Raw genomic sequence first — 16,642 nt, 5'->3', positions numbered from 1 at the left:
CCTAAGATGTTGGGTCAGGTGGGGTTAGAACCCGTTAGGTACAGGTTGGGCTATCATCCTTAATTAAAATGATCAAAATGAAATTTTTTTAAAAATTTAAAAATCTAAATAAAATAATTCAAAAATTAAGGACCGAAGTGGAATCGAAATAATTGATTAGGAATCATGGATGAAATTTACCTGAAAATTAAGTATTAAAAACTTTCTTATTCAATTCTCGATAATTCAATTGATAAATTTACCTTTAGGCATTGCTCCACCATCTAATTATTGACACACAACGCGTACAGCATGCAGGGTGAAGTGGAAAGTGCGACAATGTAGTGGTAAGCAATGACCTCAAAGAACCATATGAAACACGCCCCATTTCTCATCCTATATATGTATGTTTTAACCAAGTTAATTTGAGAATCATCCATATCAAACAGCTTCAATTTTTACAGTGCCCGATTAGATAAATTTCTTTCTTGTTTCATTAGTTATCAGTAACTTTGGCATGTTCAACGTTCCAGGTACAGGCCAATGAAATTTACCAACTAGGATGAAAAGATTAACAATCGGCTGGAGCTGTAGTACAGAAGAGAAACACTCATAAATCCAAGAGACCTTTGGTCTTTGCAAGATGGTGGATTCATTCCTTTGAAAAAAGGTCTGAAAGCGAAGCTTGGATGGCTTACCATCATCAAGTGATTAACCTTGGAATTAGAGGTAAAAAAAAAAAAAATCAAGATCAATCTAAAATCATACAATTCAGTTCAATTTAATTTGAATTAATTTTTTTTATTCGATTTGAATAATAAATGTATATATTAAATTCGTATTAAATTTTGAATTGAAATATTAAAATAAAAAAATTAAATTATATATTTTTATTAATTTTTATATTTTTTTAAATTTTTATAAAATAAAAATAATTATTTTATATAAAAATATATTTAAATATATTAAAAATCATATTAAAATAATATATAAAAAATTAAAATTTTAAAAATTAATAAATCAAACTGAATCGATAAAATTCAATTCAAACCGAATTGATTTTAATAAAAAATTAATTTAAAATTTTATAATATTATTTATTATTTAAAAAAATTAAATAAAATTCGATTCAATTTAAGATGTTATTATTTTTACTAATACATTTAAAATGTATTTATTTTGTTATAAATACAGTTGCAGTACAGTCAGACGCCCTCTTCAAACGAATGATTAAATCTGGCACACGAAAATACAAAACAGTAGTTGAATTTGAACACGAAGAAGCAAATAATAATTAATGTAACTAGCTAGCATCAATGAAGCCGCTGGGAGGATCAGAAGCCAGAACCAACAGGGCAGGCAGGCAAGATTAGTGAAAGAAAATTTTGGATAGATGAGCTACTTTGGAGTAACATAAAAGAACCCATATTTCAGAACCCTAGTTACAGAATTAATTAATCATTAAATGAATATAATTTATAAATATTAATAAATTAATTAATCATTAAATAAATATGTAATAACCATCTATTATCTAATTTCGCTGGTTAAATTTGTAAATCTGCAATATAAATTAATAATTAGTGGAATATAAATAAAATGTGATAAATATGCAAAGATTTTATTTATTTATTTATTTATTAAAACTAAAATAAAACTAATTATTTAATTAAAAACTAAAAATAAAAATAGAAAAGAAGGGGAAAATGTGAAGTAAAATGAACAGGAACTTTGTTGGGCCGAGTTGGACCGAGTTGACCTCACGCTGGACCAAACCCAAAAAAAAGTCAACAAATCTGACCAAAATAAAAGAAAAATAAAATTTCTTGCCTCTCTCCTTGTCACTCTCATTCTTTGTCTCACAAAAACCCTAAAAAAGGCAAAGCCCTAAAAACCTCTCATTTCCCCTCAATTTCCCAAATTTTTATTACAATTTTTGTTCTCATGATCCACCGGTAATTAAGCTTATAGTTACTTATTTTTTCATTTCTGTTTTATTGTTGTTGAAAAATTATATGTATCTGATGATTAACTGTTAGTTAATGGTGATTAGCAGGAGATTAATATGACACAACCGTCGGTAATACTAGCAACCGCCAGCTATGATCACAGTATTCGCTTTTGGGAGGCGAAAAGCGGTCGATGTTACCGTACTATTCAATACCCTGACTCGGTCAGTTCTTTTCTTTTTTTTTTTTTTTTCGAATCTGTCGTTTTTATTTCATATTTAGTGTAAAGTCTTAATTTTTTAGGAATTAATGGTTTTGTTTATTCGAAATTCTGGTTGTGAAATGAAATAAATGAATATTGACCATCGATTATAATTTTTATGTAATTCTACTTGTTATAATTATTGTAAATTTATTTAATTTTATTCTTCTTTTGTATTTATATATATTTGAAATTTCCTTCAAAAATATATATTTGAAAATTGGATAAACTTATTTGGGACCAATGATGTAATCCTGTTGTGGATGCACTAAGGTTTGTTATTGATATATATTTTCGGACCTATTTGTGCATTTTAGTTTGTTTAATTATTTTGGTGCGCAAATTGAAGGCCTTGATTTGAGCCTCTGTTCCTAATTTAATTATAAAAAAGAACTAGACAAAGAAGCCCCTGCATTGAATATTAATGATCGGTTTTTGATGACCACGCGGGAAAAAGATGAATGATATACGGCAGACCTACTAGATATCTTTAAATAGGGATGACATTAGGCTGGTAAAATTGGAGGAAGAACATTTATGTAGCCAAAAGTAGCTAGTGAGCTGCGTTGCGTGGTCGATGCTGAATTTCTGTTCTTCTTAAAATCATATTTAGATATGTTGCCTTTGAGAAAGTGAGGAGTAAATGAAGTTTTTGATTCGACTTAGTTTAGTTGTATGTTTCTGGATCTGTAAGTTTTTTTATGTGCGAAATCTAGATGTTTCTCTTAGTTTCTCATTGGTCCAATGGTACTTTTTTTAACACAAAAACTTCTATTTGTTGTAAATGTTTTGTATGGGATTTAATTTTGCCATGTCATGCCTGCAGCATGTTAATCGGCTTGAGATAACCCCAGACAAGCACTATCTGGCTGCAGCTGGTAATCCTCACATTCGTTTGTTCGATATTAATTCCAACAGCCCTCAACCTGTACGTTTTCCTCTACTTTCTGGATGATTTTCATGGACTTTGTTCTCTTACAATTAGTCTTCTTTTTTCCTTTTCATGCCATTGACTTTTGATTGGGAATTATTTTTTGCTTCTATACTTAATGGTTATATGGCAGGTAATGAGCTATGATTCGCATACAAATAATGTTATGGCTGTAGGATTTCAATGTGATGGTAACTGGATGTATTCTGGTTCTGAGGATGGCACTGTAAAAATTTGGGATTTAAGGCAGGTTAAATTGTGCCTAAAGACATGACACATTTATTTATTCAAATGGGTTTCTCTTTTTTTTTTTTATTTTGGATTTCATTTAGACTTATTTCTCATTTTTAAGTCTAATGCAGAGCTCCAGGTTGCCAAAGGGAATATGAAAGCCATGGTGCTGTTAATACTGTTGTCTTACACCCAAATCAGGTGATTATGTATCACGTAAATCTTGCAGTGTTAATTGCTTGAATTTTTTGCTGAATGTGCTATTATGTTCCATATAATTGTAGTTTCAAAAGAAAACATTTTGACGTTCTTCTTTGCTATTTTCTCGACCAGCATTTACCTAGTGAAACCCAATAGTTTTTCTTGTCGCTTTTATTCATTTTTTCTCACTTGTACAGCATTGATTGATAGATATGTTTTCTTAATTGCATATCCATGGTTTTGTAGACTGAGTTGATATCTGGTGACCAAAATGGTAACATTCGTGTATGGGATTTGACGGCTAACTCTTGCAGCTGTGAATTGGTATTCTTTTCTTTCTTCTATCTTCATTATATTTTTCTTTCTTCATCTTGGATTTGATGTTTTCAATTAAGAACATATGTGTGACTTGTCTTTAGCACCAACATGAACTTTGTGCCTTTGTGGTTATCTATATTGGTAGTTCTATACCATATTAAAACTTGAGTTCTGTTGATAATAGGAATTTCTTTTATTTTCTCATTGACACAATTATGAAAAAGCTCCTTTAAAATATATATTCATGAGTTTCCGAAATATAACTGTTTTAAAGCTGTGTGGATGAGTTTGGAAACACTTGGGGATAGCTGTTTTGGCCGTCACATGAAAGAAAATAACTGATTGGATTTTAGACTGCTGTTTTAATAACTTGTAGCGAGGAAATTGTTTATGGTATTTTTAGGCTGTTTTTATGATATCTATACACTTAAATAGTTTTCATGTACTCCAAGCTGGCTGGAAATGCTATAATGGACATCCCACTCTCTTACCTGCTTCTTTCCCTCTCGCCATATCTGCTTCTCTGCCCCTCTTCGTCCTATCCCCCCTTCCATATCCACCTATCCGCATAGACTCAGTCATGCACCTGAAAATGATTTACATTGAGTTGTCATTGTTATCAAATCTGTAAATTTGTAAACCTAGGTGCCTGAGGTTGATACAGCTGTGAGGTCTCTTACAGTAATGTGGGATGGAAGCCTAGTAGTTGCTGCAAATAATCGTGGCACATGTTATGTTTGGCGCCTATTAAGAGGAAACCAGGTTACTTTTATCTCTGATTTAATCAATTGTCTTTATCAACTTATAATGTTTTGCCTTATGAGGCATTGTTTTTTCTTGCAGACTATGACCAACTTTGAGCCACTTCACAAGCTACAAGCGCATAATGGATACATTCTCAAATGTCTCCTTTCTCCTGAGTTTTGTGATCCCCACAGGTTCTACTGCTTAATATTAAATTTGGTTTTTCTTTTTACGTTTTTTATTTCTTACAGGAACCAACTAATTTTGTGTCTACATTGAGATGCTAGTGTAATTGCTGTTAACATATATTTCAGATATTTGGCCACTGCATCTGCTGACCACACTGTCAAGATATGGAATGTTGATGGCTTCACATTGGATAAAACTTTAATAGGTATCCACTGAAGTCTCAACTTTTAAGCCATGCTATCATTTCGACCACACATATATTAAGCCAACTGTAAATTGTTTTTGAAGGGTTTTCAATGTGTTTTTTTGTGTTATTATGTATCAGGACATCAGCGCTGGGTGTGGGACTGCGTTTTCTCAGTGGACGGTGCCTATCTCATAACAGGTATTTAGCTTTAATAGTGCATGTCTAAATCATGCACACTGGCCTCCTTAATCCATTATTTTTAGCTTGCCTTGGTGTGATGGGGTTAACTTTTGTGTGCTGGTCAATTAACACCTGTCTTTTCTAACCATTTGGGTGCGCTCTCTACGATTATTTTATCCACACATCTCAATGCCAGAATCACATAGACTCTAGTAAACCATCAGATGCTACCGACCCAAATCATGGAGGCATCCGGCTCCCCATATAATATTGAATTTTATCTGTCTTTTGGTGCATGCTCGCCAGTTTATTAAACCCTAACCCTAAATCTTAAACGTGTGAAGATTCTTCTTTTCCCTCCACTTTCTCTTGCTAGAAGTTTTGCATGTAAGATACACAACTAAAGGGTTTATTACCATTTGCACATGCTTCTTTAGCAGAGGCCTACACCTGGATCTGCTAGGCCTACTCAACAACCTAAAAGTTTGAATTTTCATTTGGATCTTTTTTACCCCTTATTGTCCCTTTTCAGTCAAATTCTTTCCCTTATGAACGGATTTCGTGTATAAGCTTAGATGTTCCATAATGCTCAAAGAAAAAAGGGTTCTAATAACTGAATTTGATCCCATTTTGACGAAATGTTTGTGTATTTGACCATGCAGCTTCTTCTGATACAACGGCTAAGCTTTGGTCCATGTCAAATGGTGAAGAGATTAAGACATATCAAGGGCATCATAAAGCAACTGTTTGCTGTGCACTACATGATGGAGCTGAGCCTTCTACATGAAACAGATATGTGTCTCTATTATTATCCATTTGTACAAGTTGTACAGTGATCTTAGTGGTGTGAATTGTTACAATGCCTGTTTTCCAAACGAGCTGTTTGATGTTGTATTACTTCTGCATCCATTTCATGAGCTGAAATATCTGACTTTCAAACTAAAATAACTATAAATAAAGTTTAGTCAGAAATTGAATCAAGCAAACTGGTTGGATTAAAGCCACCAAAAATTGATTGAAAAAGAAAAATTACAAATAAAAGTGATGAACCCAAAATAATGAGAATTTTTTATTCAAATAAAAAATATTTTTTGAAAAAAAAAGTAAAACTTCTAAAAATTATCAAAATAAAATGCAAAATCCAGAATTGAAATTTTTGGCCCTTAATTGATAAAAATACAAGATGGGGTCCTAAATTTTGGTTGTGTAAATAATAGATCCCAAAAGTTTGTTTTAGCCGAGCTTCTACCAACATACTTTTCAGTCTCGCTTGCCAAATATCAGGAAATGAAAATGAAAGCTTTTATTGAAGAAAACGGCAGACAACAATTAAGGCATATGTACATGTTTTTAAAACGTTTCAACATTCAAACACTGCTATATCCACTAAAGAGATCTCAAAACGTGAGACTGGGACTAGCCTAATGTAAACATTGCTGCTACAGCCATTGTAACTGTATGTACAAAATTACCATAATTTACCAGAAAAACAAAGAATTGATACTGCATACAGATTAGTGTCACCTGATGACCCAAAGAGATGCTTGAGAGAAGTCTAGAGTTGAGTGGAAGTGATACAGACTATATATTTTAGGTTTATGGAAATGACTGTAGATGAGGTTCCAGCCATACGGATATCTTGGGAGGAAGCTCGATCTACTGCTGTTTGTCCCGTCTTGCCTCCAACTCTGAACTCTCCCCGTCATTCTTGGGCTTCCCTGGTGCAACCTTGGCAGGAGTTGAACGCTCTGACTGAGAGAAGAGAATCAAGATTTGCATGAGGAAGGTAACAATGGCCAAGCCAAATGCTGACAATGCAATGCCCTTCCATGAGGATAAAAGGGAAGACCATTGCAGGAACTTGAGAGCCCCAGAAGCCACAAGACATGCCCAAGAGATAACAACCTGACCAAGAATAAGAATATTGTTCATCATATTAGTTCCAGAAACAACTCTTACAACACCAAAAGAAACAAGACAATGTCACACTAACCGAAGATAATCAAAATGAAGATTGGTTAATTTGACACAGAACGAATCTCACCAAAAGAGACTTAATTGGCCGACCAAGATCCTGCAATGGTTGGTCACTGAAAGTGTCCTCAGCTATATGTTTGTCCAACAACTTGTCCTATAAGAGACATCAAACAGAAACAAAACAATAAGTAGGAAACGAATCCATGGACTACTGCAAGCATAAGAATAAAGATGATTAATCATTAAACATAAAAACACAAAGATACACAACCTTGTCAAGGTTAGAGTAATCCTTCTTTTCATTTTCAAACATATAATTATCTTAGACATGTATGAAAGACCACCTAGAACAGCACCCTGCTACAACAATAGATGAATAATACCCACCTTCTCCACAAACAGATCTTTACACCATTGTGCAACAGCCTCGTCTGTTGCAGGCAGTTCCTTCATGAGACGCCGCTTGATGTGTACATGCACCTGCAAACAAGTGAAAGATTATCTTAATCAGTTGAATAAACCCAACAGAACTGCAAGCCATTCATTTATCAACTAAGATATTTAAGATCAATGACACTTGCAGGTTTAATCATCTCAATTTTAGAATGTCAGAAATGTTTCAACTATAGGAAAACATGGAAATGCAAACACTTTTTCAGCATGACCTAAGACTATTCTCAGTGAGTTGCTTCCATAGTTCAACCTAGCAACTCAACCAATTCCATGCTGCCATAAAGTCACCACAAGTATTTAACTGATTAATGACATGCCCATGACCAACAAACTTGTTGGCCTTCACTCCAGCGATACTAAAAGATCAGATAAAAGATGCGAAAAAATTATGAAGCATGCCCTTCACTTCCTGTTGTCATTAGAGATATTTGACAGCAAATTATGCCTGATGATAATAAAAAATTTAGAAGTGAAATCCTCAAGGAGACATGCATCAAATTCTCCAAGGACATATCAATATGAAACAAAGCAAAAGCAATGTTAATATTCAAAGTCAATACATAATTATGCAAAGATATTTAACTTGCTTTACACAGTTAGCTTGAAATCTGACTTACCACAGAAGATTGCCCCTTGAAAAGTCTAACCATTGTAGGTGAAGGTGAGGTTTTTGGAATAGCCACTGTCATATCATAAATGGCTGGGACAAATGAACGCATATGACTTACAGCTGAAACAAAACCCTGAAGCAACAGAAATTATTGATATTTCAGGCATATGTATTTCATATGGAATTAGAATTAGTGAGGGCCATTAACAAAATAAAAAACTTCATTATTACAAATGAGAGAAGTTAAACAACATGCAACATGATTAACTTTCAACTATGGGACAGGGTCCATATGTGAGAGTGCACAGATGTATCAGGGCTGAGGCTGGCTAAGCATTGAACAACTGTACCAAAGAAGCAAACTTGCATTGGCCAGCAAGTTAGTTTTTGGCAGGAGGTTGAAACAAAATCTACCTATAATTGAACGAAATACTGTATGGTAAAATTGAAATACCATAAATCTTATACTGAAAGAATGCTATCAACTTGAGTACCAAAATCTAAATTCAGGTACACAAACACACCCGTATATATAAGGTACCTAGATAAATCATGAAAGAAATTCAAGAAAATCGGAGCAGCAAGAATCTGACCTTTGTACGAGGAATTAAAACATTTCTGGGTATAGGCAATCCTTGTGAGGTTGCATATTCTTGAGCAGCTAGAAGCTTTGCTTGTGTAAAGCGAGTTCCTTCAACAAAAAGTGCCAACCAAAAGGGTTGTGGGAAGTCCTTTAAACGTTGAAGGCCTGCCTGCAAATATAATTCCACAAGATTTTGACGAGATCTATAAGGTAGTTTAAAAACAAGCATGAACAAGCACACAAGTCAATACAGCAATATTTATGGTCATATATGTGTATACTGTATGGAGAGCATATGTAATTCTTGATACACATGCATTTACTAAATTAAAAGCAAACTTTTACCTTTAACGTGTTTTCATCCTTGGCCCAGCTTCGTTCCAAAAACAAATACTCAGAAAACCACATTGACCAACCTATGACCTGCACATATTAGACACGATTTTATTATTCATAATTATGCAAAAGTAAAACCATGTTTGCTTCTTTAATAAAGAAACTTTAAAAATAAAATGTGACATTTACTAGCATGCAGCAGAACCAAAACACAGTGAGATGCCCAGATGGCAAGTAAGGCATAACAATAATAATAATAAAATAAATAAACTAGATTTCAATCCCTTCACTGCATCACCTATAATGAGAAACACTGGCACTAATTGTCACTCTGAAGTACAAAACTAACAGTAGCAAGCTCTTAATAGCATTTGCTTCATATTATTCTAATTCAGGTAAAAGAAAGTAGGATCCAAGTGTTAATAATCAGAAACTGAAGACCAGTCAAACAAAAGAAGTTAGAGAAGAAAAGAAAAACAATAAACTACTACTTCAACAGGAGAACTGCTTCTCCATCACCCATATGAACTTCATGAATAAATATGACCATCTTCAAAAAAAATACTAAGATCATCCCTCTCTACTTCAGACAAACTCACTTCATACATGATATGCAAGCCGAACTTTGAACTCTGACCAAGACTACTAGATTTTCAAGTGAACAATCCTACTCCAGTTCTCAAAAACAGAAGCTAATGTAACATAAAATAAAACTGAGGAACTTAGACCAGAGTGCCTCATTAGTCTTCTTAATTTTCTTTGAAAAAAAAAATAGCATTTAAACTTACTTGCTGCTCATTTACTTATCTCATTAATTACCTACTGAGCTAATCACATCTCATGCGTTTACACGCATGAACATGTGTACTCGAGCATACACAAATGTGTATTAAAATACCATGTACATGGCATCTTCATCAGTTATTACCATTCAAAATTGAAGACTAAATATAAATATCAGCTGAAACTAAAAGAATTGGTAACAAACACAATCTCACTATTGAAAGTTGAAACTTCAAACAAATAACACCAAGACATACCGGAAGGAATTTTGATGATTTCTTCATCACAGCTAATGCACTGCCAAGACAACCTGATCGCTGTCAAAAGAAAATTTAATTGTATCTCAGCCGCAGAAAGCATTTTAAGAGAGAAAAAAATAAAGTTAGAATGCCAAATAGCAAATTTCCAAGCAGTGCTAAATATTTTTTTGAATGCACATTTCATTATGTAAAAAATTCTGAGTTGGAATACATTAATTACAGACCTGAGCCAAAACCCATCCAACTAACCAATCAATATCACTTCTGTGATTGGCTAAAACAAGGGCATGTTCCTTACCTGAAAAATTTTACAAAATAAGATGAAAAGTAAACAATTCAAAAGATTTAGGATAGAACAATACCCATTATACATGTAGCTTTAAGACCAAGAACTAAGTTTCTTAGTAGGGGAGATTGACATTACCCATTAAATTGAAGCTTTCATGATCTGCAAAAACTTTAATCTGCAAATAAAATGTCTCAAAGATCAAAAGCTAATTTTTAGGAGACTACTTAAGATATGGCATCCATCATACCAGTTCTTTATCCAAATTAAGAAAAGTTGGCTCCCTAACAGCCAATAATTAACACCCCACTCATATAACATCTATCAGCCCTTAGAGAAGATATAAAACTTCACAACAATAGTTCAACTCATATTTGCGTAATTATCTAGATGAGTAGACAATGCAGCAAGCCAATGGACACCAAAAATAGTAGTTGGGCAAAAAGCTTTCATCTAACTAAAGCATACCCAGCAAATGGGATCAGCCAGTCACTGGAGGCATGTAAATTTTGAAAATGCACAATGATCTCATTTACTATTACCTTTGTGTAAGTAACATCCTATCTCAAGTTGAGATTGTGAAATTTCCATTCACATTCATTGACCGAAAATATTGCCACCTTTGCAATCCCAAAGGAAGCAGTTAAAACCTTCAAGTGCAGTCTTCATCTTGGTACTTAGCATGTAAAGATTATTTTTGAGACCTACTTTTTATAAGTCTAGTTGGAAATGGAAATATAAAGCATTTAGCATTTGATCATCATAAACTGCCGTCTCAGATTACAACATTAAACTATACTATGTCAGAAAGAATTTCAGCATAAAACTATACTATCTTCAAAAATGCCCCAAAAAAGTAATATCCAGCGATTAAAAACATATTATTTTAAACAATGAAATAAAGGAGCTCATTAACACCTTAACTCCCGCCCACCAATCAACAAGCCATACGAGTTCCAGCCACAACAACTCTGCCACCACCCGATTGATCTTTCTATACGTGTTCTTGGACAGCGGCCGGATGAGAACATAGCATACTGCCTGAAAAAAAAAAAAGGGATCACATTGTATAACATGAAAAATGGTCATTGACAAAGAGATCCAATTAAAAAAAAAAAAAAAAACAAGATTTGCACATCAACCAATGAATCAAACTGAACCAACTCGTCTAACACAGTAAATTCTGATTGCCACAAAAACAAAGGCAACAAAAATGGACTCTTATATCCCATTTTTAGCATTAAAACGGTATCCAGTAAAAAGGTAAGCAAACAAGGCAACAAACGCAGAAGTTGTATCAAGCTGAAAACAAAGATCCCAATTTATTTATTTTTCCTAAATTTTATTAGCTCAAAGGTAAAGTAGATTCAAAACCCAGAAGTACATGCAGTTTCATTAATAATCTCAGCTCAAAAGAGAAAAAAAAAAAAAGAAGAAGAAGAAGAAAGAAACAGAGAAACCCATTTACCAGCATTTTTCTAACGCAACCATAACAAGTTTTAAAAGAAAACTAGAGACCCAGAAAGCAATATTACCAAAGAAAAGAGAAAAAAAAAAATCCACTTAACTCAATCAAACCAAACGACGAAGCCAATTCCTTAAGAACTAAAAACAAAACCAAATCTACAAAAAAAAAAAAAAAAAAAACCTGAATGAGATTGACAACAAGGCCGGAGATGAAGAAGAGAAGACCCAATGGGACGATGACAGCTGCCGCTGCAATCGCCATGGACGCCACCACCACTCGAGCTCTCGAGATTCGTACAAAAGGATGGGTTTGTAGTGAGATTTTAGACTGAATTGATTTATAAAAACAGAAGATTATAGCAAATCTTTCCTCTTCTCTTATATATATATATATATATATATATATATATATTGAGAATTGTTTATATATTTAATAGTGATGTGAAAGTGTGCCAAGAGACATAAGAATAGAAAATGACATGCTGAAAAAAAACAAACGATGATAATATTAAATTATTTAATTATTACTCATTTGATTTTGAAGTTAAAAATATTATAAAAACAAATTAAATTTTATGGTTAAAAAATTTTGAAATTAATAGTAATTTCAAAAAGATTTCATCTTCCATCTATTTTAACTTTGATAATTTAAACTTTTAAATTTTAAATATAAAAATTTAGCTTAATTTGAATTTAATTTTAAAATATAAATAAATGTACAAATTATTTAATATATCATTAAAATAAGATGTTTACGTAAGCACGCTTTATTGGATAAACTTTCATCTTGTAATATAATATATGATATTATATAATATGATTATGACGTAGAAGGAACCTTACACTGGAAGGACACTACAATTGTCTTTTTCGTCGTGTCATTTATTTATGTCTTTCTTTGTCTTGTTGTTTTTAACAGGTAAGACTTCAAGCATTTTTTCTTTGCCCAAAAAAATAAAATAATAATAAAATAAATCGTTTTCTCTTCGTCGGCTTTGACATTAATTTCAACCACTCCAACGGTCTGCATTGATTTTTTTTTTTTTTTTTTGCATATTGAAAGGTTTTGATTTTAAAGGTATCTGACTAATAAAAATAATTTTTATTCAATTTAAATTTTTAAATATTAAAATATCATTAAAATATTTTATTATATTTTACTGTAAAATAATTTGTAAAATGGGTGGTTGGACAACACTTGCGCTTGGCTCTTAAAATTTAAGATTGGTCCAATATAACTCTGACTGTGCCGGATTTAGGGAGATCTCAATTTTGATCTTCATATACATAATAATAGTTAGTTTAATTTTATATCATATTAGATCATATATTTATATTTGCTTCTTAAATTTTGAACATAAAAATTAAAACCAACAAATTAAAATTCTAATCTTTTTGAAAAATAAATTTATTAATACCTACTTTCTAAAATGTCGTTAATTAAAAGAATTTGTATTTAATTTAACAATTGACAATCTTAAAGATTAAGATATGAATTCGTTATAAATTTATGAAAAAAATAATTTTTATAAATTTATTAAATTCAGCATAAATAAATTTATTTAAATTCAATCCAAATATATATACATATATATATATATATATACTTAGTAAAGCTCAAAAACATCTTATTGATAAATATATGTATCTATCGTCGAATATACTAAAGTGGCATTAAGGATCTCTTTTACAATATGCAAATGATTTAATTATTGAACCAAAAAATATTTAATTATTAGTGCATAATAATATATATCTTTAAGCAAGATTTTAAATATGATATCACAAGTTGATTTTGAAGGAATGAAGATAATGGGTTGTGAATTGTGATTAAAATGGATGAACAAATTAAAGACCTAAATTAAATGAGTTTGATCTCCAAACCTTTTGAAATAAAGAAAATCACATGCAACTGCCATGTTTAACAAAACTCTAATTATAGGAGACATAATGGTAAGTTAGTATAGGGTTGGTCCAACTAAAATTCACAAAACATTGAGGCATACCATTTTAATATTGAATTTATGATCTCATACTCTAATTAGGGTTTACTATAGATTTCACTCTTGAGAATAGATTAGTATAGGGTTGGTCTAGCTAAAATTCAAAAAATGAGGCATTCCATTTTAATATTGAATTTATGATCTCATACTCAAATTAGGGTTTGTTATAGATTTACTCTTGAAAATAGATTGTAGGGTGACATTGATAATTACTATTAAAAAAAGAAAAAAAAAGAAAAAAAGTTTGTCATAATTATTATTGAAATTAAAAGAATAATGAAAATATTTTTATTTTTATGTTACACCCTTACAACCACATTGTCAAATATTACATATGACCTCAACTCAAAATTTTTCTATTTTAAAAAAAATATTTCATCAATATGAGTGTTGGAATGTGTCTTAAAATTTTAACTTTAGCACTTTCTAACCTTTTTTTCTTATCAGATCTCATAAATTCACCACTTAATCTTTAAAAAGTTTAACTCTCGTTTAACCTAAAATTACATTAATAGTTTTTTTTTGGAAATACTATTTTATTGAAAATTATTAATTACATAGATACTAGTGTGATAATTTTTTATTGAATTTTGTCATTCAACCTTGGCTCTTTTATTTTTTTACCCCTTTTTTGGCATATAATGTTATGGTTTTCAATTTTCTTTTGTTTCTCTATCAAGCTTTTGGATCTTCTTGAATATTATCACTTTTTTTTTTAATTTCATTGTTTTTCCCTTTGAATTATCTTTTCACTTGTTAATTTTTTGTTTTATGCTTAATTCCCAATATCTTTTTAATTGTCATTTTCTTTTTGACCAAATGTTTGTTTTTTCATTTTATATGTTGTATGTGTGATTTTTTGGCATCAATGTATCATTGCTAAAAAAAATTTATGAAATAATGAGCTTAAATCCTTATTTATTGTTAAAATAAAAGATTTGAAAAATGATAAACAATTTTAAATATTCATAACTATTTAATTTTTTATTTGGAAAATAAATAAATAATTTATTTTGAACTTTTGATATGTAGATTATAAAAAAAAATTATTAAAAATGATAGCTTTAGCTTTGCTTCCAACGGTCAAAAGAAGTTTAAAAACCCCCCCAGCTGTTAAGCTATTTCTTCCCTGACGTTACAAAGTCACAACAGCTCTTTCCTTCTTCACTATTTCTCCATTAAAAGCCTCTATCTTAGCTTCATTTTCAACAAGTTTAGAAGCTTCAGGAGTCTTAACACCAGACCAAACCTTACTCAATCTCCCTTTTTTTTTATTTGTTTCATTTTTCCTCTTCAATTTCTTTACACATAAAACTTTGCTTATTGATTTACAGTTTCTAACTTTCTTTGCTTTTGTTTTTATGTCTGTTTTCTGGGTTGGAGAATGGAGCACGAAAACATAGACTGGAACAACATAGAATCTATATTCGAAGAAGACGACACGTACGAGAATATCAATGCGCCTAAATGGGTTGATCTTTCTGCTCCATGTGAAACTATAGATGATGAAGCCTGGTTCTGCAAACCTGGTACAGCCTTGTGTCTTTGTACGCTGTTTGGTTTCTAAGAAAATAATGGAAATAATTGAGAAAGATAACTTATTTCATGAACCCATATTTTAATTTTTTTTTATCTTCATAATAGTTCGAAATTAATGCAGGTTGCAAGCATCCGAAGTGTGCCGAAGATTATCTTAAATCAAAGCACTACTCTAAGGTTCTTATGCTTTCTTCTTTTTGTTTATCATTTTAATATAATGCTTCAAGTATAAAGTTTCCTGATTTGCTGTTCTTTTTTTCTCTTTTTCAGGTGAAGCTGCTAAGGTCTATGACTATATCTGAAATTCTTCCTTTCAGGGACAGAACCCGCAGGTACAAATTTGTTCAGAAAACAATTTTCTAAAATTAGAAACAAATATGGATTCAAAGATTTTTATTTTAAACCAGTGTGTTATCTTTGTTGCAGAGAAGCAAAGGCTAAAAATGGAGAAAAATGGTCTAAACCTGCACAAAGTTTAACCGTAGACAATGAGAACAGGAACCCAAACTTATCTACTCCACCTCTCAGTGCCAAGACTATGCCAAACAAATTGGCAAAGAAATCATCTATGAAGGAGAAAACTCTGTTGGATGATTTAAGAGACAATTCAGCCAAGTCTGATGGGAAGCGGGGTTTGAAGAGTACTTTCTCTGCGCGTAATTTGGGAGCAGGACGAGAGATTTTAAGTCAGATCACTGAACTCTGCGCTGAATTGAAGAAAATGGCAAGGAAGGGTTCGAAAAAAGGAGCATCAGAGAAGGCTTCGGGTGGTGTTTTGGGTGAATTGAAGGAGAGAGTTAGAGAAAGAGAGAGGACGCCTCTGCTTGTGGTTAAAGATAGGGAAGGCTAGAGATAGTAGTGTAAATGAAACAGGGGGAAAACAGAGAATTACTGTAAATTTTATTTTACTTAATAAAAACTATGCTTGATTCCATCCTTTTCATGGCAAACATCTTCCTGTTTTCTTTCCAAAATCTCCGAATCCTGCTTGTAAATTGTAATTTTGATCAGAGTCCGTCAAGAAATTTGTTTAATCACTGTTTTCCTTGGTGGTTTTGAATATGCATTCGAGCACCAGAGAACCAATGATGCATGTTTCAGAGAAGTGTGTCAAAACTGGTCAGCTGGATATGGACAAGAAAGCCGGATATCCCAAGATATGCCAATTGATTCA

At 31.9% G+C, this 16,642-nt stretch overlaps 3 protein-coding genes across 9 annotated transcripts; 2 read left to right on the top strand and 1 right to left on the bottom strand.

The window, feature by feature from the left end:
- Positions 1–1,819: 1,819 nt before the first annotated feature.
- On the top strand, positions 1,820–6,068 carry LOC111311536 (target of rapamycin complex subunit LST8-1). Of its 6 annotated transcripts, none has more exons than XM_022910988.2 (11): positions 1,820–1,934; positions 2,036–2,152; positions 3,017–3,118; positions 3,255–3,367; positions 3,484–3,553; positions 3,800–3,877; positions 4,517–4,633; positions 4,715–4,809; positions 4,930–5,009; positions 5,130–5,189; positions 5,834–6,068. In XM_022910988.2, the coding sequence occupies exons 2-11, from the start codon at positions 2,045–2,047 to the stop codon at positions 5,956–5,958; spliced, it is 948 nt and encodes a 315-aa protein (XP_022766723.1). In that variant the 5' UTR covers positions 1,820–1,934; positions 2,036–2,044; the 3' UTR covers positions 5,959–6,068. The 6 variants fall into 6 exon arrangements, with proteins under 6 accessions (XP_022766723.1, XP_089613611.1, XP_022766724.1 ...); XM_089757485.1 differs by having other exon boundaries at positions 4,903–5,009; XM_022910989.2 differs by having other exon boundaries at positions 2,033–2,152.
- Positions 6,069–6,449: 381 nt separating this feature from the next.
- On the bottom strand, positions 6,450–12,320 carry LOC111311535 (1-acyl-sn-glycerol-3-phosphate acyltransferase 2-like). Of its 2 annotated transcripts, none has more exons than XM_022910986.2 (11): positions 12,108–12,320; positions 11,378–11,500; positions 10,598–10,637; positions 10,398–10,471; positions 10,171–10,230; positions 9,140–9,217; positions 8,805–8,963; positions 8,219–8,344; positions 7,536–7,628; positions 7,216–7,302; positions 6,450–7,076 (listed from the first exon to the last, which is right to left on the bottom strand). In XM_022910986.2, exons 1-11 carry the CDS (start codon positions 12,186–12,188, stop codon positions 6,828–6,830), a joined length of 1,170 nt encoding a protein of 389 aa, XP_022766721.2. In that variant the 5' UTR covers positions 12,189–12,320; the 3' UTR covers positions 6,450–6,827. The 2 variants fall into 2 exon arrangements, with proteins under 2 accessions (XP_022766721.2, XP_022766722.2); XM_022910987.2 differs by having other exon boundaries at positions 6,938–7,076; positions 7,165–7,302; positions 12,108–12,314.
- Positions 12,321–15,060: 2,740 nt separating this feature from the next.
- Positions 15,061–16,402, top strand: LOC111310903 (uncharacterized). Its single transcript, XM_022910277.2, has 4 exons — positions 15,061–15,458; positions 15,590–15,645; positions 15,739–15,800; positions 15,895–16,402. Exons 1-4 carry the CDS (start codon positions 15,314–15,316, stop codon positions 16,316–16,318), a joined length of 687 nt encoding a protein of 228 aa, XP_022766012.1. The 5' UTR covers positions 15,061–15,313; the 3' UTR covers positions 16,319–16,402.
- The last annotated feature ends 240 nt before the right edge of the window (positions 16,403–16,642 follow it).

The sequence above is a fragment of the Durio zibethinus genome, chromosome 1 (assembly GCF_047325235.1).
Source record: "Durio zibethinus cultivar Kanyao isolate XHJ-2024 chromosome 1, ASM4732523v1, whole genome shotgun sequence".
Classification (NCBI taxonomy): domain Eukaryota; kingdom Viridiplantae; phylum Streptophyta; class Magnoliopsida; order Malvales; family Malvaceae; genus Durio; species Durio zibethinus.
This window is presented reverse-complemented; position numbering and strand designations above follow the sequence as displayed.

What these genes read in the sequence shown, in the direction of transcription:
- LOC111311535 (XM_022910986.2), bottom strand. Translation starts at nt 12,188, where the DNA reads ATGGCGATTGCAGCGGCAGCTGTCATCGTCCCATTGGGTCTTCTCTTC. An exon ending in TTGGATGGGTTTTGGCTCAG is followed by an intron (nt 10,231 to 10,397) that starts GTCTGTAATTAA and finishes TTCTTTTGACAG; the next exon opens with CGATCAGGTTGTCTTGGCAG. An exon ending in TCAAGGGGCAATCTTCTGTG is followed by an intron (nt 7,629 to 8,218) that starts GTAAGTCAGATT and finishes ACTTGTTTGCAG; the next exon opens with GTGCATGTACACATCAAGCG.
- LOC111310903 (XM_022910277.2), top strand. Translation starts at nt 15,314, where the DNA reads ATGGAGCACGAAAACATAGACTGGAACAACATAGAATCTATATTCGAA. An exon ending in AGCCTGGTTCTGCAAACCTG is followed by an intron (nt 15,459 to 15,589) that starts GTACAGCCTTGT and finishes AAATTAATGCAG; the next exon opens with GTTGCAAGCATCCGAAGTGT. An exon ending in TTCAGGGACAGAACCCGCAG is followed by an intron (nt 15,801 to 15,894) that starts GTACAAATTTGT and finishes TCTTTGTTGCAG; the next exon opens with AGAAGCAAAGGCTAAAAATG.
- LOC111311536 (XM_089757485.1), top strand. Translation starts at nt 2,045, where the DNA reads ATGACACAACCGTCGGTAATACTAGCAACCGCCAGCTATGATCACAGT. An exon ending in CTATTCAATACCCTGACTCG is followed by an intron (nt 2,153 to 3,016) that starts GTCAGTTCTTTT and finishes TCATGCCTGCAG; the next exon opens with CATGTTAATCGGCTTGAGAT. An exon ending in GAGTTTTGTGATCCCCACAG is followed by an intron (nt 4,810 to 4,902) that starts GTTCTACTGCTT and finishes TTGAGATGCTAG; the next exon opens with TGTAATTGCTGTTAACATAT.